General features: G+C 41.0%; 1 protein-coding gene and 1 long non-coding RNA gene across 2 annotated transcripts in view; one reads left to right on the top strand and one right to left on the bottom strand.

Moving 5' to 3' along the window:
* The window catches only part of LOC116067482 (germ cell-specific gene 1-like protein), a 54,363-nt gene extending 39,689 nt beyond the window's left edge, over positions 1-14,674 (bottom strand). Inside the window, exons 1-3 of the mRNA XM_031323928.2 lie at positions 14,213-14,674; positions 13,095-13,142; positions 10,060-10,212 (exon numbers count right to left, since the gene is read on the bottom strand). Coding sequence (XP_031179788.1) covers positions 10,060-10,212; positions 13,095-13,142; positions 14,213-14,513 — 502 coding nt within the window. The 5' untranslated portion in view covers positions 14,514-14,674. The remainder of the gene's footprint in view (positions 1-10,059; positions 10,213-13,094; positions 13,143-14,212) is intronic.
* Positions 335-20,858, top strand: LOC118495084. Its single transcript, XR_004897406.1, has 5 exons — positions 335-502; positions 7,444-7,451; positions 10,522-10,525; positions 10,604-10,608; positions 20,846-20,858. It is a non-coding gene; the product is annotated as an uncharacterized LOC118495084 (long non-coding RNA).
* Positions 20,859-25,366: the final 4,508 nt, after the last annotated feature.

Genomic DNA, 25,366 nt, shown 5'->3' with positions numbered 1-25,366 from the left:
TCGTTGTCGCTTGTTGTATTGTGCACAATATCGCCATTGGCCATGGCGCTGATAACGCTACGTTTGCAAATGTACGTACATCTGGCCCTGAGTGTGTTTGTTGTCCTTACCACACCTGTAGCATTTTGTAGTAGGTTTTGGTGGTTTTCTACCTCAGTCCTCCTCCGTGGAAACTGCCGCCCTTTTTCTCTCTTCCTCCATATTGCTTGGATGGCGTGCGTGCATGATTCCGCACCACTTTGCTGAGGAAGTTAGCTTCAGCCGAGCTAGGTCTAGCCTGCTGGCTAACTTGGCTAGTTTCTAGTTTCTACTTGCGGAATGAATGCTCTTATTTGTCTCCTGACATGTAAACAGTATGGGCCGTAGCATACAGCATTACATCCTAGGACATTTTCCCGACTGCCTTAAGCAATGTGTATCACGCCCCCTTGTGGCAGCCTCATCACTATGTGAGTAACCTTACACCGTTAACTAGATCCAGCATGTGAACAGTTACATGACAGTGTCCATGTTTCCTAATTTAGCTAATTAACGTTACTGCCACTGTATTTCCATAAGGGAAAGATTAGGCTTTAATGTGTTTAAGACCCATAAGGCTGGCCTGGAACACAACACACATAGCAATATGGAAAGATTTTTAGATCCATTTTGCAAAGGGGCAATTGATAAAAATGAGATGACACTAGCTGAGACAGAGAGAAACAGGTGGTGTGAAGCTCGCACACAGACATCAAAGGGGGCTTGAGCACCTGCTTGAGCACAGCTTCCCTGTCAACAAATATATTTATTTAGAATATAAAAAATCTATATAAATATCAGGTCGAGAGATTAGACATTTTGTCAAGTTCCGGTGCCCGTTCAACGTTTAATATAATACACGGTAGGGAAGGCAAAGACATTTCTCCGTTCTAATCTGAGATGGACACATTAAAGTTAACGCTGCAGTGTTTAAACTATACTGTCACAGCCCTACCTTCCTGCATGAGAAGCAGCTGAATGAAATTTGCCCTCATTTTTGGGTTGCTCTGAGAATTTCTGCCACACTTCCTGTGAGAGTGGCTGCTGCTGAAAGGAGCTTCTCAAAACTAAAACTCATCAAAACCTACCTGAGATCAACTATGGCACACGAACGTCTGAGCTGAGTTTCTGTCATAAGTCTCAATCATGTTGTCTCACAACAGCTATGATGATGTCATAGATGACTTTGCTGTAAGGCTTGAAGAGCAAGATGTAACGAAGCAGGCCAGTGTCACATTAAGCATGTACTTAAGTTTATATTGCAATTCAGGTGTGTGTGCAATCATCCACCTATTTTGTGTGGGGTGTTTTGTACTGTAAAGTGAACAAAATCTGTAAGACAGGTTTCTGTAATATGTTTTTTATTTAATTATATTTAAAATCTTGATTTCTGCACTTGTTTCTTATAAGTAGTTTGTTTGTAGAATTTTAAGTAATATCTTGATGCAATTTCTTCATTTCTTAATTATTGTGTTTTACTATTCATAAATAAAACAGATAGGTTCCTATGATTTATTTTGTGTGCAGTTATTTAATTTGATTGTATTTATAAATGTTTGTATTCCTGCAGTGGATTGTTTGATACGGTACTGTATATTCTGGTAAATTATTAGGGGTCCAAGCCCGAGTGGTGGGAGAACCCTATTGTTTTTGTAAGTATTATTAGGGATCCAAGCCCGAGGCTGGAAGTAAAGCTACGCGGTTCACACAGCAGGGCTGTGGAACCCTATTGTTTTCCTAAGGATTATTCTTCTCCATTTTTTTTTTTTTTCATTTTTCTTCTCCGCCTAAAATTCCCGCTACAGCCTAAACCGTACATGTTGGAGGAGTGCCATTTTCAGGACTGGTCCAGAACTCCGCATTTGATGACCAAACAAAATTTCCTAGCTAGCTACCAAACACGAACTTTATCATATGTCAGCCAAATGAAATGCTATCAGCAAAAACTTGAGATTATTGTTCAACATCCAACTACAATGCTCTGTACCACATTTGGTGAAGATCGGCCATTAGGGGGCGCTATAATCATCGTTTATGTGTTTTGGCCAATAACTCAATACATGTAAATGGGACATTTGCGATTGCAATTTCTCTGCCGCAGTAATTGCTATCAACATGAAACTTGTGATGCTTGTTTAGAATGCCGCACTGATGCTCTGTACCAAATTTGGCGAAGATCGGCCATTAGGGGGCGCTATAGGCTATGTTCAGACTGCAGGCAAAAGTGGCCCAAATCAGATTTTTTTTTGGGGTCAAGTGACCAGGGGTCTCATTTATAAACGTGGCATACGCACAAAACGGGGCTGAAAATGTGCGTACGCCACTTCCCACGTAAAGGTTGTGATTTATAAAAAAACAAACTTGACGGGAGAATGTGTGGTCCTCCACGCAAACTCTGACCCATGCGTACGCACATTTTGGAGACAATGGGAATTGGCGACGCAGATGGTGAGGTGGTGAATTGAAGTCAGACTTCAGAAAGTAAATGTGGGAATAACGATTACTCGTAATATGTTCAAGTGCCTCACGCATATTTTTTTCACTCCATATCATCCACGTTACAATGAAGATTAAATCCAGCAGTGCTATTTGTGCTTGTACTAAGTGATACTTGTTCCATAAACACCTTGTAAAATCCAACTCAAATCTTTAATAAAAATTCGTTATTAATGTTTAATCGGCGCTGTCTCACTGTCACATTGTCTGCTACGGAGCGCAGGAGGAAGAGATGGCCCGACTGTATGGATTACAGGATAGCATCAAATACCCTAGTATTAGATGACGGCAGAACACAGTGTAAATAGCTAAATATGTCTTTAATACTGTGCATATATCATCAAATGTCAAAGTCTGGAAATACAGTCGTTAAGCTCTCACGCAATTGTTACAGTTAATGTCCTCGTTATCGGTCCTAACTTTAATACTGTTTGTGACAAAACCTGCATGAAGAAAAGTGTGTTTGCCTATTAGACTTTCATCTTCAGATTGTATCTCGGGGTGGGGGGGGTACCACGAAAGTTGATGCTGTGATTTTGGCAAGGTGTTAACAATCACAATATGTTGTAAACATATAAATACTGCGGTTAACCCGTGCATAATGCTGCATGATGGCACTGCTGGCCCTGCAAGGAGGACTACGGCAATGGAAGAAACAGGAGAAGAAGAGGCTTCAGGGACCATGACGATGACTAATGGCTAATATGCCAATTTAAATTCCCTAAAGCTGTGCTCCTGGATCTCTGTACTGAATTGAGTCTAGTAGAGAGGGCAACGCGCCGTAACCGTGCCATCCTGGTCCAAATACTGGTCCTTGCCACTCTGGGAGCAACTGGCTGTTTCCAGAGGGAAATGTCAGACAAGTGTTTTATATAAATATTATATATAATCTTCAACTTTATCACTAAGGCTTGTTTGGATATAATATATAGTTCTGTTAAATCTTATCATATAGGTCTGGTATATCGAAGCTGTCCCCAAGTGCCATAATGCCTGCCGTTTTGGAAGGTATTATTAATATAGGTATTCTATAGATCAGGTTTCCCTACATGATTTGGCATGATTCGGCATGATTCAGCGCAACAAAAGAACAACTGCCAGGGTCACTAACATACTGATCAGCATTCATGAGGTGCTTTGCATTGACTATTTATGGTTAAAAATGGGCGTGTACAGGGTGGGATAAGAGGCTGATTCACATACGCACACTTGTGGGTAATCTGTGATTTATAAAGGGAACATTGCTTACAGATGTACGTACGCACGGTTTTATAAATCTGAATTTTTTTGGCGTATGCCATTTTTGGCTTTTGGGCGTACGTACACTTTTAGTAAGGATCCTACGCACAGTTTTATAAATGAGAACCCTGGTCAGACTTCTTCAGAAGTAGTGTGAACACTCAAATCTTACCCAGATCTGATTTTTCAAATCAGATATAGACCACTTCCATATGTGGTCCTGAATCAGACCCAGGTCTGATTTTTTTTCAATGCAACTGCAGTGTGAACAACCAAGGCGGATTTGATACGACTTTTACGTCAATCGACATGTCTCACAATTATGCACCGGCAGGAGTTAGCCCTAGACACAGACAGTAAAATTAAAAACTTCACTAGGCATCCGAACGTTTTGAATAAACTGCGTCACTGTGAAGCTATTCACAACACAGTCCCACCCCTCCTGGCTTCATCTCTGCATCCACACAGAACTCTGTAGAGAATTTGCAGCCATAACCCTGCAAAAGGACAAAATAGCCAATTTGGCTCTCTTTCTCTTCATTCTTCTCCTCCTCAGCCCCTGCTCATTAATGTTACAGCTGCCATTACAAAAATGCTTTGTAAAACATCTCATAAAAAATGCTTACTTCCTCCATAATTTTAGTGCAACAGCATGCTGCATCTGATGTCATTGTTCTTGTTCTTTTGCGTATGCGGGTCAGTTCAAAACCACAAACAGTTCACACTGGAATCTGATATAGGCCACATTTTGAAAGGTAATGTGAACAGCCAAACAAAAAATCAGATCTGAGCAAAAAAAATCCAAATTAGGCATTAAGACTTGCGGTGTGAACTTAGCCATAGTCTAGTGAACCAGTATTGGCCCTTTTACTCAATCCTTGTTATGGGGATATTTGCAGTGGCAATGTAATGCAGACCTTGCGGCTCACACCTCTCGATATTTAGTGATGTTTGCCACCCGACCGTCACACTTTGGGTCTCGCTTTCGCACGCTCCCCAGGTCGTCGAGGGCGACTGGCACCAGGAGGCTTGGACCCCGTCATAATTGCTTGCAGTTCTAGTTATTAGGGGTCCAAGCCCGAGGGGGCTGGGAACCGTGTTTGCAAGGCAACGCGGTTCACAGATCCAGCGGAGCCCTCTAAAACTGATGCTACAGCCTAAACCGTACATGGTGTGTGTGTGTATGTGTGTGTGTGTGTGTGGGGGGGGGGGTGCCATATTCAGGACTGGTCCAGATCCCTGCAAGGACCTCGGACAAAAAAAAGTTATTGCTATTGCAGAAAAAACACGTTTGGCCTTATAACTCCCAAACCGTACATCACACATATAAAATATGATATACATATATATATATATATATATATATATTAGGGGTGTAACGGTACGTGTATTCGTACTGGACCATTTCGGTACAGGGCTTTCGGTACGGTGCACGTGTGCACCGAACGGCCGAACGCAATCTTTTGTGTGCGTGTGTTTCCACACGAACATATTAAGTGGCGGAAGTCTCCGTGTTCAGCGCAAATCCCGCCCTGCAGCTGATTCTAAAGTTTTCATTGGTCATGTCAATCACTGTACAGATTGCCTACACCAAACACTGATCTGAACCTAAACCAATGAAATCGACTGCAGGGCGGGATTTCCACTGAAGTGGTTTGGGGAAAAAAATTAAAATCAAACACTGCGTGCTGTACAACAACATACACGGCACGCTTTAGCCCACCCTCTCGCTAGCTAGCGTCATGGCCAATGCAGACAAGCCCATAGACAGTACGGACAAGCCGGAGCATGAAGAGCCACCCATATCATTAAGGTCTCCTGTTTGGGAACACTTCGGTTTCCCAGTGAAATACGTCAACGGACAAAGACTAGTCGATAAGACGAAAGCAGTGTGCCGACGTTGCTCAGGAATGATCGGGTATGTTTCTGGCAACACTTTAAACTTGTTAACGCACTTGAAAAGGCATCACGCGAGTGTGAATATCACTACTACAAGGAAAAAAACGACCGTAATTCAAACGCAGCTCCCGTTGGCATTTAAACAGACCTTTGCTGGTAATTCCGATCGGGCCAACGCAATAACGAAAGTAATTGGTGTTTTTATAGCAGCTGATCTACGACCATACTCGGTTGTTGACAAGCTGGGATTGGTAATGCTGCACTGTAATCCATAGTTATTTATTTATATTTTTCATTATATTTTATTATGTGATATTGGTTTGAGACAGAGTATTTTATTTAGTGGAGAACTTTGCAGCAGTAGTTTTCTTATTCTTTTTTTTATTTTATATATATTTTATTTATTATATTTTATTAAAAAGTGTTTTAAAAAGTGTAAACAAATTGTTAAAAAAAAGTTTATAGTAATAAACAACCTGCAGTTTAATGTTTGCATTTCTTTCCCTTACTGTATCGAAAATGAACCGAACCGTGACTTTAAAACCGAGGTACGTACCGAACCGTGATTTTTGCGTACCGTTACACCCCTAATATATATATAATGAATTCAGCTGAATCTCCTGATATAGGCCACGCCCATTTCCGCCTAGACTGTTATGCGCGGAAAATCGCGATTTATCGTAAACCTACTTTTTCTAACTTCTCCTAGACCGTGCAACCAATCTGCACGAAACTTGGCAGGTAGCATCTTCAGACCAACCTGACAACATGTTATCAAAATAATTTTTATAAGATAAAAATTGCAAATATTACGCACAAATTTGTGTAGCTAACTATGAAAACACTAACTTTGCCATATCTCGGCCAAAATAAATGCTATCAACGCGAAACTTTAGACTCTTGTTTTGTTGGCAAGGCAAGGCAATTTTATTTATATAGCACATTTCAGCACAGGGCAACTCAAAGTGCTTTACATAAAACATCAAACATTAAAAAGCAAAGAGCAAAAATAGAAAATTAAAATATTAAAGAATACAAATTTAATACGAGATAAAATACAAGAATAAAATTCACAGTTCAGTATACAAATTGATACGAGAAAAAATACAAGAATAAAATTCACAGTACAGTATAATAATTAGGGAAAGGCAACATCAAAAAGAAAGGTCTTCAGCCTTGATTTAAAAGAGCTGAGGGCCTATGTGAGGGTGAATGATTGTAAAGATTTACAAGGAATATGTTTACAGAATTTACTATATATGGGACATTTTGGAACCGATTGATGGGGATTGTTATGGACGAAGTACACATGCAGATACACTGGTTAAAGCAAATTATGCTTAACCATGTATCCAGCTAATTTAAATAGCTCTTGCTACTGTATTGTGTGAATTGTGAAATTCATTTAATATTTTATGTGGCTTTTTCTTTTGTGGTATGCAAATGTTCCACATTTCCACACAACAAGTTCCTTCCCGAGGAACTGCAAAGGCATCATCGCTGCTTCCAGATGTTAGCGTTAGTTGTGATTGGTTTAAAGAAATTGAAACGGGGGATCACGTGACCAGCACCCGCTATGGTTGCAAGAGACTAGAGCTCCTGCACTCACCTCCGTATTTCATTAAATAACCAGGTCTATTACTTTTTCTTCGATGCCGTGTTTGTTAACACGGTGACTCAGTGAAACGCATGCAGGCACGAAAAAGCAGGTCTCGTTGTTGCCTAGACTATCTACTCGTTCTGAGAAATCTGCTAGCATGGTGGCGGCTAATGGAGTGGTAGCTTACGTAGCAACTGATGTTAATGCGATCCCTAACATGGAGGACTTAATCGCTCAGGTCTTGGAAAAGCAACTAAGTATGCTTGAATCAGTGGTCTACAACACAGTGAAGGGAGTGTTAGCAGAAATGAATGCCTCGCAGCAACACATCGGCAGAACCTGAGATGCAATGAAATTATAGTATGTGAGCCGGAGCAATCTGACTGTGTCACATTCACGATCCAGCGTTTGTCCGCCTGGCCGCCCTGGGAGCAATCCACGGAGGGAGAGAGTTCGCCTTCGCTGCAGCCGCGGAGCCGGGAAATTCTGGCTGTAATTGGAAGTTGAGGACGGCGCGACACACAAATGGGCCGCCCCGCGCCACGGATTGTTGACGACATAGGAACCGGAGGGCGGCGGTGGGACTTTGCGTTCGGTGCTGGGGCCAAGACTGTGAGAGGATTAGCGTCCAAGGTCTATGCTAAACTGATGCAAGTATCCATAGGAGAACTCCCAATAGCAAGTAAATGGGAGTGAGAGCTGAGCCCTGAGGGGAACGCAATTAACTGGGAGACAGTCAACAGGCCAACATTTTCCATTCTTCCAAGAACCCAAATCACCAGCAGATTCACTTCAACATATGTCATAGGACATATTGGACTCCTCAGAAGAGATACGTCTCTAAAGTCATTCCCACTCCCTACTGCACATTCTGTCAACCTGAACAAACTGGAACCTTCCTGCACATGGTCTGGGAGTGTGAACAGGTGCATGAGTTCTGGAATAAAACAACATCAATAATATCTGATGTGATAGGGTGTCGAATTCCTTCTGACCCGATTGTTTTGTTGCTTAGTGACGACTCTAAATTACATCTGCTTGGGAGACAGAAGAAAATTTGGCTAGCCGGCTCGACTGCAACCAAGAAGATGATAGCTCAACGCTGGCTCCCCCCCACTCGCTTTGTATAAAACAGTGGTTAGCGTATTTTCTAGACATAGTTATGCTTGAGCTCTCTACAGCAAGGATTAACAAAGCCAAATCATCGACCATTGACCTATGGAAAAGTGCAGCAGCACAAATATCAGACCTAATGACCTCAGCGCCACAAGAACTAGAGGAGAGTGACTAGGCAAGGTGTGATTTCCGTTTGTTTATTTGTTTTGTTTTCCTCGAGACCGCAGAGGGTGGGGGGTGGGAGAGGGTTTTTGTTCTTGTTCAATTTGTGTTTCTGTTCTGTATGTTAAAAAAAGAAAAAAAAACAATAAAAAATTGATCCTAAAAAAAAAGAAATTAAAACAACCCAGAGCGTTTTTTCTCCTATGCCAGAATACATCTTTGGTGTAGCCAGAATTTACTCCACAGTGCTGTGGAGATAGGTCTAGCAATGGGAGACTATGACAATATAGGAATGAGCAGATTAGGAAGTTAAATTTTTTTAATTACAACGTTAACACTAAATAGCTATTTAACCCTCTGGAGACCAGGAGGATAAAAATAAATATATCATGTATTTAGATTTGTAGCTTCACAAGTTTTTATCATACAAGCGGAGCAAAAATATTGACAGAATCCTTATATTTTACACATTCTAAGGTGTCCAATGTCAAATAATGTTATTTTTTAAATTAAGTAAATTAGATTAAACATAAAACTTTTCACATAACTCAGTCACAGCAGGTAACAGAGAGAGCGCAAACCCAGCCCCTCGTATTTGCATCTCTATTCACATGCTGATTAGTTTCGATATTGCGAGAGGATCTAATCACACTGGACTACACCCAGGTAAACCAGAGCATTGTATTTTGGAAGAAGGACGGGATTCTGAACGCCGATGTCTGCGCTTCACACACACAGCAGAGCCAAGAGGTATAGTGTGTTCAACACGCAGCACATGTACCTGACTGGGAACAATACAGAGAGGATTGTCCAGTGTGATTAGATCCTCCCACAATACCGAAACTAATCGGCATGTGAATAGAGATGCAAATACAGGGGGCTGGGTCTGCGCTCTGCCTGTGGAATTTTACCTGCTGTGACTGAGTTATGTGAAATGTTTTATGTTATTTTGCAATGAACACCTTGGAAAGTGTAAAATATAAGGATTCTGTCAATTTTTTGTAATGCTTGTATGCTAAAAACTTGATGCTATTAATCTAAAACATGACATATTTATTTTTATTTTTTAACCTCAAAACAACTTTTTAGATGTTTACAGAGCAAGTCATTCTGTACTTTTGTACCAAATGTTCTATATACAGATTAATTGTAATCTTACTTTTACTTTCCTACAAAACTGATTCAACTATGTTACTGCCAGTACAATAATCTTTGGCTCAATAAAAAAACATTTTGATAAAAAGAATGAATGGTCAAAATAATGTAGTCATATCTGTGGTGACAAGTTCATGCATGCTCCTCAACTTGTTTCAAAAGTGTTTTCTATTTCGAGACCTGAAGCTTGGACACACTTTTCCCACAAACATACAAAACAATTTGAATCCTCCTTTAATAAATTAAATGAATATTGAATGATATTTCTCACACAAAAAATAAGGAGCTTATCTGCTGCTGATTATCTGCGACCATCTAAATTCAACATTTTGTACTGTACTCAATTTGATGGCAAAGATCATGATTCTACTCACCTGAAAGCACAGTGAATATGGCAGCGAAGGCATTAAGCTTGAGACCGTCAATGACATTGCCAAATTGACACATCTCTATGGACATGAGAATTCCTCCGGTGGCCAGCAGGAGGATGTACAGGCACTCTGCAACAATGGACAGCCACAGCACTCCTACGGAGAGAATTAATTATAGCAAAGGAATAGCAAAGAGGAAAAAGGGGTGGGGTGGACACGGTTGAGTGAATTATGGAGGGGGTGTTGTGATAGGAATTGAGAGAGAGGAGAGATGGGGGATGGGGCATTGAAAAAGAATATGGGTAAGTCAGGGCGAAGGGAGAGGATAGGGACTGAAAAAGAAGGCCAGGGAGGAGAATGAGACAGGAAAGGTGAACCAGTGACCCTGTCACCCATATCATTAACCTTCACAGTCAGAGAAAAGATATACAGTATCATCTATCAAGGGACGTTCAACATCCTGAGCCTAGTTCCGTGTCTGAGGTAGGACAAAATATCAACAGACTTAAAAAAGGAAGCTGTGATGTAATTGCATATATCACCCAAGGGCAGGTAGTTATTGTGTGGTTAAATAATCACAAGGTCGACGAAAGTAATATCCCTGTTACCGAAAATAGCTCAGTATGAATTATGAATAGAGTTACATTCTTCAGCTTAAAAGGTCTTTTTACCTGCTCTATATTGAATTCAACGCAAATATTTCTTTGAATAAATGTATAGGAGGATGTAGAGGATTAAAGAGAATGTTATTAGAAGACATTAAAAGTGTTAAAACAGGCAGAAATTAAGTCCATTCCTTAAAACTATTTCTTCTCATTTTGCTTTGATAAATCTAATATTTTAATATGATACTAGCATGTGGGAGAGCAGCATGGAGGTGAAATTGCAGCAAAAGAGACAGATGCTTTCAAGTGAATGTACAGTAGTTGTAAGTAAGCAGTAGTAATAATGCATTTGTTGGGGGACTATTTTCAGTGGTGGATTAATTCCGGAGTATTCACGGCATCAGGACGCTGTTTGTGGGATTCATTTATGAAGGAACATATTACCCAGCACAGTGGTGTGGCTTATTAGTGTTGTTAGGCCTATTGTAATTTTTAACAATTAGAGCTGGGTATCACCAATGATTTCCAGTATCAATTTGATTCCGATTCACAAGGATTCAATTTATTCTGATTAGATTCAATATCAATTAGGTTAGGGAAATTTCAGTTGCAATACCAGTTTTATAAAAGGATATAAAAGAGATTCTCAGAGATCTTATGCTGTAAATTGTACTAGCAAGAAGCAACCTTCAAATATTTTTTAATAATCTACCAGGTTAAAAATGTATCCCCAAAGATTTTGTTTACAGTACTTTTTACTTATACATCCATGGTGAAAAGGCATATATTAAAAGATCGATTTCTGGATTTTTTTAAATCGATATCAGTTCACTTAAACAAAGATTGATTTTATTTCAAGAACTTATTATTGTAACCCAGCCCTATACATAATGCATAAAACAAAATAAGAAACCTATTTATTTCTTTTGGACAAGAATAGAGCAATATGACACATAGGTACAAAATATATCAGGCTTTGGCTATACACTTTTCAGAAGGATACATTCATTGTTGTTTCTTGTCTTTTAATGGTTTTTATTCTTGAAAATAAGAAAGAGATAGAATATTACCCAGCCTTAACCTTTAAGGCAGCTACATTTGTTGTAAGTTGACTTACAGAAATAACAACTTTTAAATTATTATACTACTTTGATCAACAAACCTCTTCCATCTTCCAGCTTCCATGTAGACTAAAAATGCCATTAGTGGTATGCATACGTCACTCACTACTCATTGATTCGGGCAGAATGCCTCCCTAACAGAAAACAGCTAACATGAACACAGTTTTAGACTGACTAATGTATTGAAAGAAAATGACAACTCAGTCTGATTATCTGGCTAAACATTGGGGAAAAGCTAATTTCTGGGGCTCTAGCCTCTAATGTTTTCTCAAAATCCCCGAATCTTTGAGGGTTTAAAGTAACTTTAACTTTCCCTTCAGTCTCTGTGACTGGACCAGCAAATCAATGGAGCAAAAGTTCTATTACTGGGGAAATATTGCCATTCATTCTACTAAACTCTACTGAACTCTACTAAAAATAGGTTTAATGATTTGTAATGCTGTTAATGCTAAATTCCTCCTCTGCCTGGGTTGTGTAACCTAAAAGTAGTAACATCTGGCTATTTGTGCCTCACTTTAGATGGCAGGAGTGAAAATTATCCATCCTCAACATGTGTTGTGTTCTGGAAGTTGGACAGTTGGAGAACAATTAGATAATTAGATAGATACAACACTAGATGTATACAGGAAGATTCTTTTCCTTGACGACTATCATGTTTTTTCCAATGGATGTACAGATTTTTAGGGTTTTAGGGTTAGGATTTAGAAAATAGTGCACATAGCCATTAAATGGAGCATGCCCCCAGACCACCCGCTAGGTTTGGGCTGAGCCCTGAATGTTTACAATGTCTGGCTCCTCCCCTGCTTGATCATGTTTATTATCAATTATTTGTTTAAGGCAGGGATACTATAAGCTAATGCCCCTTACGAACTTATAGTGATATTTCCATTACAAGTAACCAGCAGTAAGCCTACTAATAAGGCTTAAAATTTAATGTAGGCTTACAGATGAAAAGAAGTGTGGCTCTTGGCGGCCGACAGATGGTCTACTGTCTGATTGGTACGAGCATTGCCAGTATTTAATTACAGTGACAAAAGATCTTAAATACCTTTTTTTTTTTAAACTTCAGTCAAAATGGTCACCACAGCTTACTTCGAGTGATCAGAACACAGCCCTTACGTTGTGTATGTGAGCAGCACAGTAAACTTTTTTCATTAGATTGGATGATTCTTGCTGCTTTTGAAGCTTGATTTTACAAACATCTTTAAAATCTTGAAAAAAGGTTCCAGCTCATGCTACTGAATTATTGATGGACTAGGATGTATGAATTGTATGCGTGTCAGTGATATTATTTTAAAACATATATGCTTACCTCTTTCATTTGAAGGTGCAACATAAAGGAAACTTCTGCATTTTTCACCTGGAAAAGATTGATTAGACATTTAATTGACACTCAGTGACAGTATAACCACTACTGAAACATGCTGATAAGTGAGACAGGAACTTCATCTGTACTCCATCAATTTTCCAGATTGAGATAGAGAGTCACAGAAAGCCTATTCCACTTTGTGTGACACAGATAAAACTGTGATGTAAAATTAAAAATCACCATTTGATCCAATCTGAGAAGGGATTTCCTTTGTGTGTTTGTGTAAAAACAAGCTCTGCCACTATCCCCAGCATGTCCTAATCTCCTGCATCATTCAGCTAGTAGCAGTGTGCTGGTCAAAAATTCAGTGGGGTTTTGCGTGTGGAGACAGACACTGATACTGGGAACACATTCCTAGATCCAGAATTGGGGAACCATGCAGCTCTCAGTGGGTTTATCTGGAACTGGCCCATAAATCAGTTGAACAGTTTTCACACGCAACACTAAATGCTGTAGCTAAAAGAATAAAACATCAACTTTGAAGTGGACATAATCAGCCTTTAAACCCCTCTTTTTCTGTGTTTTCCAGTGACATCAAAAAAGAGCTGATTCCATTAATCAACTGACAGGAAGTTAGTTAACCTCGTTTGATAAATTAGTGTTTTTAATCACATTTGCCAAACAATCTCTGGTGTCAGCTTCTCAAATGTGGATGAGATGTTGATCAGACAAAACATAATATAGGTCTATATGTCAACTTGGATATTGTACTTTTTTGTTACTATTTTCTGACATTTCATGGACCTCACATCCTCATTCTCAGTTGAATAAAACCGCCCTGCATCTAATATCCTTAGGAGGACCACAATAATCTATTTTTGTTTTCAAAGCTGATGACTAGGTGTGATTTGAGATGCGTTTCTGATATTTTTAATGTAACTGTGAAATTAATTTCTCAGATATATCAGGATTGTTTTGTATGAATGAAGATTTTACTAGAAGCAGGACTTAGCTATTAGCTTTATTTTTATGGGTTACTGGATCGAGTGCTGACCACAGCCCGCGCGCCCCGCTGCGCTCCGGTTCCAACATCGGCCCGGTGCCTTTCTTTAAATACGTACCGATCATGTTAATGTTCTGCTCGCAGGAGAACCAGATGCCGGTGTGAAACTTCCTCATCACATACTTATCCTCCCCGGTCTCCCAGATGTACTGCACCAGCCGCGTATCGTTGATGTTGGAGCTGTTGAACCTGATGCAGAACGACTGCTTGGTAGTCACCGGGCCCCTGCAGAACGGCTTGACCACTTTCCGCGTCCCGTCGCACCAGTAGCTGGTGGTGAGAGCCAACACTGCCAGTAGCGAAGCGAGGAAGTTAAACGTGAGAGCCAACGATGCTCTCCGGCGCCGGTCTATCCCCATAACGGCGACCAGTTGAGTGAAGACCCCTAACTTAATTCCTCGCTTGAATGACGTATTCTGACGATTTCGCCTCCTCAAATCTTCATAATCCGATTATTCCCGTTATTATAACAGCTAATTATCGCAGCGCGTCTGGCCCCTACAGTGTGCCTCTCACATTTGCTCCTCCAGTGCAGCTGACTCATTTTGTAGGCTGCCCCCATCTGACACACACACACACACACACACACACACACACACACACACACACACACACACACACGGAGATGAGCAACTCATGTAGTCCTCCCGAGGGTTTTTGATGGAATTTCTCTCAATAATATATATATATATATATATATATAATATATAAAATATAAATGGACTGCATTTATAACACTCCAAAAACATATATAACATTATGTTATGAACAAATGTTGCTTTTCTTTTCCAACTTTTGTAAGCCATTTTGTTTTAATGCAGCTGCTTTTATTTAAAGGGATATTTCACAGCTGGAAAGATGACTATGTATTTAAATTGGGTCATTTATGTAGTAGAAATGTGAAATAATTTTAGAAGTTGGTGCCTTCTAGACCGAGAAAACCCAGAAAATGTATTTTTGGCTCATGTGGATGAAAGACTTCGCTTCCCTACGAGGTCACTCCCAAGCCACGCCTACCCAGAGTGCAGTCAAGTGAGTCAACTCAAGTGAAGTGGGTTTTATTGTCATTTCAACCATATACACTGCATATAGTGTAACAAAACAATAAACGACATTATATAAAAACGACATTAGATAAAAATGAAATACGAGACATTTAGTGCACACACATTATAGACTATACATGAAGTGCAATTAATACTTAAAGTAGAGCATTTAAGACAGACAAAGGACAGGACAGACAACAAAAGACAGGGCATAAGTAGACTTGTAACAGAGCACTGATTGTTTTCAGTTAGGTTCACTGTGAGGTGAAGGTAGAATATAAGAACTTTATTGAGATTTGCGTGGTTAAAATCACGAGCAACAATAAATAGTCCATCCTTATGTGCGCTTTGGAACTCACTGATAGCTCCGTAAAGTTCAGCTAACGCATTGGTAGCATTATCGCTTGTGGGATGTAAACACAAGTATAAACACAGCCGTGAATTTGCGTGGAAATGTAGAATGGTCGGCATTTAAACAAACTCACAAACTCCACCAGCGGTGAGCAGTAGTTGGATACAAGCACCGCATTTCTGCACCAGTCCGTGTGAACTCAGCCTACCTCCACAAGTCTTACCCAGCGACAGAGCAGCATCTCTATCTGCTCGGAAGGCTAGCAGGCCTGGTAGCTGGATAGCGGAGTCCGGTACACTGTTGTTCAGCCATGTTTCCACAAAAACAAAAATACAGCAGTCTCTGAACTCGCATTGGGAATTTCGTTGAAGTTGGATGTAGTCCAGTTTGTTGTCTAATGAGTGGACATGTGCAAGCAGGATGGATGGGACAGGTGGCCGGCTAGCATTAGTTTTCCACCTAGCTGCCCTCATTCCGCGTTTCCGCTTTCTCGCACATCGCTTTCGATGTCCCCTTCCCCGGCTAGTGGCATCAAGCGTCACCGCAGGCTGAGGTGCTGGTCTGCGTAGCAGGCAAAACTTGCGTAGTGTGTTGAGTATTCCGTCTGTAATAAAGTTTCCTGCATATTCTCCAATGTATCCCAGTGGTACACATGTACGGTAGTTTGAATGCATACAATTGCAAGGTTGCTGCTGAAAAGAGAGAGCCTGTTAGCTTAGCTTCAAGATGGCTGACACTCGACTCGCATCGGGTAGTGACCATAGACAGTATATAAGAATGGACCAACAGATCCCGTTGCTCTGGACGGAGACCAGTGAAGGATATTAGAAGCACTTTTCCGGTGAGCGCTGAGCGTTACTGCGCAGCCTCCAATGTGACGTGAGCAACCTGTCTGAAAGTTGTAAGTCTTCTGGTAGCTGTGCCAAGAGGAATCTCAATCATTCCCAATCTTGCAGAGACGGAGAGCATAGGTATATGTAAGGAGATAACATGGACACAGGCTAATTATTGCTAACTAAAATGCTAGTTAACATTAGTAATTAAACTTAAACAGATTAGCTGTTTAAGTCCATCCTTGTAAGTCAAAACTGCCTGCAAGCTTCTTCTGTACTATACGGTAATTCCTCTACTATGCGACAGTAAGTCGCGTGGTTATGACACAATCGTTAGCCTATTTTTACAAAAACGTCTGCTACGGAGCCATAACTTGAGGTACAAGGTAATGGAGCCTTTTACAGACTTTTATACATTGTAGTGTTTCTTTAGAAATAAACAATGGACAAATAAAGTCTTTAAACACTTCAGATGTAAAGTTATTTGCTGTCAAAGTGACGTCAAAATGAATGGCAGTCAATGGAATGCTAACGTCGGGTGATCGTTTTGTAGCATCAAAATGGCGCCATAGGAGGTTCGAGCTCTGAAGCAAAGCTTACTCCCTTGGTAGTGACAGTCCCACCCCCTATGGGCGGGTTGAAAACATGTGGAACTAGCTGGCTGTAGTCTATGGCATCTGGCCGAGAAAGCCTCCGATGACGCAAAATTACGATTTTTGAGTCATCAGAGGTTTTTTTCCAGACACACAATACAGAGATCTATCATCTCAGGGGGACATGAGGGAGGGAAGCAAGGTAATTTGAAAATACTACCAGGTTTCTACTGATACAAAGCTTAATGCTAATCGGTGAAGTATCCCTTTAAGGAATGTTCGTGCCTTAGTACTTTGAAACAAAGCAGAATGATGCAGATCACTTGTATCAAGGCTATTAATTACTTAAAATGATTTGTTCCAGTGAACATTGACATATAGGTTTAATTTCCTTTCACATATACAAGTGCAAAGGTGGGCCATCGGGGACAGTAATATGAGGGGCTGTTTAGGCCATATATCAAGAATGCATGCACATACTCAACTTTTACCTCGCACACACATAAAAAGCATGCACATACACCAGTTTTTTTCACGAACACATGTAAAAAACATGCACATACACCAATTTCACCTCGCACACACACATTAAAAGCATGCATATACAACACTTTCTCACGCACACACAAAAAAAGCATAAACATACAATACTTTTTCTCACTACTTTCTCGCACAAAAACTTGTCTGTGTGCAAGATAAAAAGTTGTGCAGGCTAATATGCAAATGAGGTGCAGCTTTAGCTGAGTTGGTATAGCACCTGTCTTCCAAATGGATCCCAAGTCTAGCAATCTTTCCAATTGTCCTAAGAGTAGACACTAAACCCCAAATCTCTCTGTGTGTGAATGGAAATTACTTTAGATAAAGCATCAGCTAAATGTTATATAGGCTAATACATTATTTTCATTTTTTTCTACAGTCCTTATGGCTACAGTTATGACAGGGCAGAGGTCATTGTCTGGTTATTGGCATGAACTGGCAAAGAATGGTATCACTCCTTGGAATCAGACATCATACTTAATACAGATAGCGACAATACACCTTCAACTCCTTGAATATACAGCTATGTCAAATGAGAACCTGTACAGGGTAATGTTGGTCATACCTCCAGCATACTCCCAATGCTGAAGAAGTATATGTTCTTGTAAGGCTTATAAATGTAAATGGACTACATTTATATAGTGCTTTTCTAGTCTTAACGACTACTCAAACCGATTTTACAGTGTACAGGCACAATTCACACATACAACTTATACCATGGTGGCTGAGGGTGCCATACAAGGTGCAACCTGGGTTTAGTGTCTTGTCCAAGGACCCTTCGACATGGTAATGCTTGGCCATGGATCTAACCTCCGACCTTCCGATTGGTAGAGCAGTCGTCTACCAATTGGAAGGTCGTGTTTCGATCCCAGTCCCTGTAGATGGAACCAGGGTATTATAATCCCTACTTTGCTGCAAGGCCTGATATTCCCTCAGCATGGTGCGGAAACACACATACAGTGCCTGTAAGGAATTTACACTATCTCTATTTGCTGGCTCATCAACTAAGCTGAAAAAGAAACAGAAAAGCAGAAACTATGAGAGGCCGTAACGGGATAATTCATAATTGGTCTCACATACAACACCATTAGTGATGTGCGATACCACTTAATTCCTATTCGATCCAATACCAAGTAATACCCAGGCTGGTATTGCCGATACCGATACCAATACCAATACTTTTTACGTATTTTATTTGTAGTGTGATGTGACAACTAGTTTAAAGTAAAGTAAAAAAGTAGGCTGTAGGCTTACCAATTCCAAATTATAGCTGCATAATGACAAGACAATAAACTACTCTCATATTATTTAATTATTGCTGCCAAATGACTCACTGATTGAAGTCTGTCTTGCCCTAGCACCTTGCGTCTTCTCGCCCTGGACCTCCTCCTCAGACCGCCGCTTCATCACTCTTATGACTTAACCTCAGATGTTTAGCGAGGTTTGTAGTGTTACCACTGTATTTCACTGTCTTTCCACACACATCACACACAGCGTCACTGCTGTCTTTACAGCTAAAATACAGCCAGACATGACTCCTTTTGCGGTCAGTCATAGTCACTCTGCAGTCTGCAGTCTTCCTAGCGGGAAATTAAAGAAGGGCTGCTGCAGCGGCCGGCTCCGTCACAGAGTGAGGCGGAAGGAGAAGTAGTTCCTTCCCCTAACCGGATATAATTAGATTTTTCTGGTGACAACAAGTTACTTATGATAACATAAACACTCACTCCAAATTACTGAGTTTAAATATCGATCTTTTTATATGAGAATCGATACTAGAACAGGAGACGTTGGGATCGTAAATATCGATACTTTAGTATCGATCCGCACATCACTAAACACCATAACCTCACATATATACCATTATACTCTCACATATATACCATTATAACCTTGCACATAAACTGGCATACTCTTTTGCACGCACAGTCATTATCTAACACACATTATTGTCTAGGCCATAAATCATAATCACTTACACACACACAGCTACTCTTATAAACACTATCACACCCTCACACATACACCATCATACTTTCTATATAACTTATGTGTATGCAAGATAGAATGTGTGTGTGTGTGTGTGAGAGAGATGATGATTGGATGTGTAAGTTAGTATAGTGATGTGTGCATGATGCAGTCTGAAGATGTATGTAAGACAAAATGATGTATGTGAAAAGAAAAAAAGTTTTGTGCTTGACACACAGGATAATCTAAGTAGGGAACAATAATTGTGTGTTTGAGAACTTATGATGGTTTATATGTGAGGAAATAGTACTGTGTGGGAGAGAGTATAATTAAAAAGGAAGTTGGTTTGATCGAACAGGAAGACAGTTTAAATCCTCATTCCCTGATTCGCTTACAGCCTTAAAAAACAAGCCTGTATCTGCCCAGAGCACTGCAAGCTAAACTGGAGCTAGAAGGCACAATTAAAATTAAAGCTGCAAGCAGCGATGGACGGGCCCTCGCTCCTCTGCGCGCGTCGGAGTCACCGGCGGTCGCCGCTCCTTGCGACCGTGCATTTGCGCGGCACTCAGACACTGCAAATCGTCACCAATGAAAAGGGAACTGCTGCATTCAATGATACCTCACACAAGACTCTACCTTAGATGGTTCAAATGTTATGAAAGGGGGCGTGGCTTAAGCATAGGGGGCGGGCCAAACCATCACCAATGAAGAAGCAACTCTCTGCTGAGTTCAATGACACCTCACACAAGACTCTTCCTTAAATAGGTCACCAGTTATAAAAAGGGGCGTGGCTAAATTATAGGGGCCGGGTCAACCCATCACTAATTAAAAAGGAAGTCTCTGCTGAGTTCAATGATACCTCACACAAGGGTCTACCTTAATCGGTTCAAATGTTATGAAAGGGGGCGTGGCTTAAGCATAGGGGGCGGGGCAAAACATCACCAATGAAGAAGCAACTCTCTGCTGAGTTCACTGATACCTCACACAATGGTCAACCTTAAATCGTTCAAATGTTATGAAGGGGGGCGTGGCTTAACCATAGGGGGCGGGCCTAACCATCACCAATGAAGAAGCAACTCTCTGCTGAGTTCACTGATACCTCACACAATGGTCAACCTTAAATCGTTCAAATGTTATGAAAGGGGGCGTGGCTTAAGCATAGGGGGCAGGCCAAACGATCACCAATGAAGAAGGAACTCTCTGCTGAGTTCAATGACACCTCACACAAGACTCTACCTTAGATGGATCAGCATTCATGAAAGGGGGCGTGGCTTAAGCATAGGGGGCGGGCCAAACCATCACCAATGAAGAAGCAACTCTCTGCTGAGTTCAATGACACCTCACACAAGACTCTACCTTAAACAGTACAAATGTTATGAAAGGGGGCGTGGCCTGAGTAAGTGGGCGTGGTTATATTATAGGGGCCGGCTCATTATCACATGTAGACCACACACAAGTTTCATGTAAATCGGATGATGTTTGTCATATAAGGCGCATTTCCTGTTGCCAGCGGGGATGCTATGACCAAAAGTCAAATATGGCCTGTAGGTGTCCTCAGGCCTGGACCCTTGTCAATCGTGAGAATTTTCGGGCAGATACGACAACGTACACTCAAGTTACAACAATTTATTTGTTCATCGCTCAACACTCAAAATGGCCGCCACGCCACGCCCACACCGTCAGATGAAAAGTTTTTCTTTTAATATCTTTTCATCTTTAAGGTGTTGGGATGATAGAGACCAAGTTTGAAGTACATCGGATGAAATCTCTAGGAGGAGTTCGTTAAAGTATAGCACCTTGACTTTTAGGCCTACGTCCTGTTGCCACTAGGGGGCGCTATGACTTTAAGTAAATATCGGCCTTTATTTGTCCTCAGGGTTGGACTCTTATGAATCCTGAAAAGTTTCGAGCCAATCGGACAATGTACACTCGAGTTACACCCACTTCCTGTTTCGGCGGCGAAACGCACAAAATGGCCGCCCCGCCACGCCCTATGACGAAAAGTTTTTCTTTTAACAACTTTTCATCTTTAATGTCTTAAGATGGCACAGACCGAATTTGAAGTTGATCGGATAAAATCTCTAGGAGGAGTTCGTTAAAGTACGACATGTGGAAATGGCCAAAATTGCACTAATTTCGAACTTTGAAATCAAAATGGCGGACTTCCTGAAAAATATGTAAATTTTCACCAGACTTGATGCGACCGCCAAATTTGGTGAGTTTTTGAATATGTTAAGCCCCTCAAGCCAATTCATTTGCCGGGAAAATAATAATAATTCCTTCAGTTTCAATAGGGCCTAATTAAAGCTGTAAGTAGCGTTGGACGGGCCCTCGTGCCTCTGCGCATGTCGGACGCCGCTCCTTGTGACCGTGCATTTGCGTGGCACTCAGACACTGCAAATCGTCACCAATGAAAAGGGAACTCCCTGCTGAGTTCAATGATACCTCACACAAGACTCTACGTTATACAGTTCATTAGCTGTGAAAGGGGGCGTGGCTACAGCATAGGGAGCGGGTCAAACCATCACCAATCAAAAAGTAACTTTCTGCTGAGTTCAATGATACCTCACGCAAGACGCTACCTTAAATGGGTCACCAGTTATGAAAGGGGCGTGGTTTAAGCATAGGGGGCGGGCAAAACCATCAACAATGAAGAAGTAACTCTCTGCTGAGTTCAATGATACCGCACACAAGGGTATATATTAAACAGTTCAAATATTATGAAGGGGGCGTGGTTTAAGCATAGTGGGCGGGCCAAACCATCACCAATGAAGAAGGAACTCTCTGCTGAGTTCAATGACACCTCACACAATACTCTAACTTAAATGGTTCAAATGGTATGGAAGGGGGCGTGGCCTGAGTAAGTGGGCATGGTTAAAGTATAGGGGGCGGCTCAGTATCACATGTAGACCACACATTATAAGTTTCATGTAAATCGGATGATGTCTGTCATATAAGTCTGAGTCTGAGTATAGATGTCTGAGAAATGTCGGCCAAATTGGACAATGTACACTAAAGTTACAACAACTTCTTCGTTCATCGATAAATTCTCAAAATGGCCGCCACACCTCACCCACACCATTGGACTAAAAGTTTTGCTTATAACAACTTTTCATCGGTAAGGTCTTTAGATGACACAGACCGAATTTGAAGTGGATCTGATGAAATCTCTAGGAGGAGTTTGTTAAAATATAGCACCTTGACTTTTAGGCCTACTTCCTGTTGCCACTAGAGGGGGGCTATGACTTTGAGTAAATATCGGCCTTTATATGTCCTCAGGGTGGGACTTATCCTGAAACGTTTGAAGCGACGAAGGCCCTATTGAAACTGAAGGAATTATTATTATTACGGCCAATGAATTGCCTTTTTGAGGGGCTTAACATACTCAAAAACTCACCAAAATTGGCGGTCGCATGAAGTCTGGTGAAAATTTACATATTTTAAGGGTTTCGGGAATAGGCGCACAAAACTGGCTCCCTACCCCCCCCTACAAAGTTAATAAAAACTGCAGTACGTTTAACGTAGACTAACGAAACTTGGTAGACATATGTAGCATGTCAAGCCATACGAAAAAGCTCATTGGAGCCATACCCTAAACCCAAGAGGAAGTCCACCATTTTGAATTGAAAGTTTGATATTAGTGCGATTTTGGCCATTTCCACGTCGTACTTTAACAAACTCCTAATAGAGATTTCATCCGATCAACTTCAAATTTGGTCTGTCCCATTTTAAGACCTTAGAGATGAAATTTATTAAAAGAAAAACTTTTCGTCATAGGGCATGGCCGTGGCGGGGCAGCCATTTCGTGTGTTTCGCCATCCAAACAGAAACATTGTCCAACTGGCTCGAAACTTTACAGGATTTATAAGAGTCCAACCCTGAGGACATATAAAGGCCGATATTTACTCAAAGTCATAGTGTACAAATGTTTAAATATGACATGATCAAACTATTTTGAGGAGAACTTTTCATACTACCTTATAGATATATAAAAGGGACATAGGTCTATAGAAAGTAAGTGGCAACAGGAAGTAGGCCTAAAAGTCAAGGTGCTATACTTTAACGAACTACTCCTAGATATTTAATCATAGACTGTATATAAGAATGGACCAACAGATCCTGTTGCTCTGGACGGAGACCAGTGAAGGCCATTAGAAGCACTTTTCCGGTGATGGCTGAGCGTTACTGCGCAGCTGCAAACTGAGAGAGACGACGTAAATGTGCCGTGAGGAACCTGTCTGAAAGTTGTAAGTCTTCTGGTAGCTGTGCCAAGAGAAATCTCAATCATTCCGAATATTGCAGAGACGGAGCGTAGGTTTATGTAAGGAGATAACATAGGCACAGGCTAATTATTGCTAACTAAAATGCTAGTTAACATTAGTAATTACACTTAAACAGCTAATGTGAGACTGCCTGCGCGCTTCTCCTGTACTATACAGTAATTCCTCTACTATGCAACAGTAAGTCGCGTGGTTATGACACAAACGTTAGCCTATTTTTACAAAAACGTCTGCTACGGAGCCATAACGTGAGGTACAAGGTAATGGAGTCTTTTATACATTGTCGTGTTTCTTTAGAAATAAACAATGGACAAATAGAGTCTTTAAACGCTTCAGATGTAAAGTTATTCGCTGTCAAAGTGGCGCCAAAATGAATGGCAGTCAATGGAATGCTAACGGGAGGTGATGGCTTATTAGCATCAAAATGGCGCCATTCATCCGAAGAGAAGCTTACCCCCTTGGATTTCATCAGTTCGACTTTAAATGCGGTCTGTGTCATCTTAAGACCTTAACAATGAAAAGTTATTAAAAGCAAAACTGTTCGTCCAACGGTGTGGCCGTGGTGGTCATTTTGAGCATTTATCGATGAACGAAGAAGTTGGTGTAACTTTAGTGTACATTGTCCAATTTGGCCGAAATTTCTCAAGGCCTGAGGACATTTATAGGCCAAAATTGACTTTTGGTCATAGCGCCCCCCGCTGGCAACAGGAAATCAGCCTTATATGACAAACATCATCCGATTTACATGAAACTTATGTGTGGTGTACATGTGACACTGAGCCGCCCCCTATACTTTCATAATATTTGAACCGTTTAAGGTAGAGTCTTGTGTGAGGTGTCATTGAACTCAGCAGAGAGTTCCTTATTCATTGGTGATGGTTTGACCCACCCCCTATGCTGTAGCCATGCCCCTTTTTATAACTTATGACCAGTTTGATGTAGACCCTTGTGTGCGGTATCATTGAACTCAGCAGAGTTCCTTATTCATTGGTGATGGTTTGGCCCGCCCCCCTATGCTTAAGCCACGCCAATTTCATAACTGGTGACCCGTTTAAGGTAGAGTCTTATGTGAGGTATCAATGAACTCAGCAGAGACTTCCTTTTTTATTGGTAAAGGTTTGCCCCGAACCCTATGCTTTGGCCACGCCCCCTTTCACAGCTAATGAACTGTATGACGTAGAGTCTTGTGTGAGTTATCATTGAACTCAGCAGGGAGTTCCCTTTTCATTGGTGACGATTTGCAGTGTCTGAGAGCAAATGCACGGTCGCAAGGAGCGGCATCTGCCAGTAACCCCAACACGCGCAGAGGCGCGAGGGCCCGTCCAACGCTGCTTGCAAGCTTTAATTTTATTTACCTTCTTTTGCAAGGCCCGTTTGTTTTTATGGAAGTTAATGGTAATGAGGAGGACATTACTTTGGTTTTTACAAATACAATGCGGTGTGTTCATGACATTATAAGGGAAACTGAGAGCATGGGACCTGACAGCATGGTTTTGCAAAGATTTTTTGGTGAGCTTGATTCTTACAAACGGACAGTGTTTTCCTTTATTTTGGTTAGCCAGCAGTTAGGAGGGCGTGACAGTCTGGAAAGTTTGGATGCACTAGA

Source organism: Sander lucioperca, chromosome 5 (genome assembly GCF_008315115.2).
Source record: "Sander lucioperca isolate FBNREF2018 chromosome 5, SLUC_FBN_1.2, whole genome shotgun sequence".
In the NCBI taxonomy this organism is placed as follows: domain Eukaryota; kingdom Metazoa; phylum Chordata; class Actinopteri; order Perciformes; family Percidae; genus Sander; species Sander lucioperca.
This window is presented reverse-complemented; position numbering and strand designations above follow the sequence as displayed.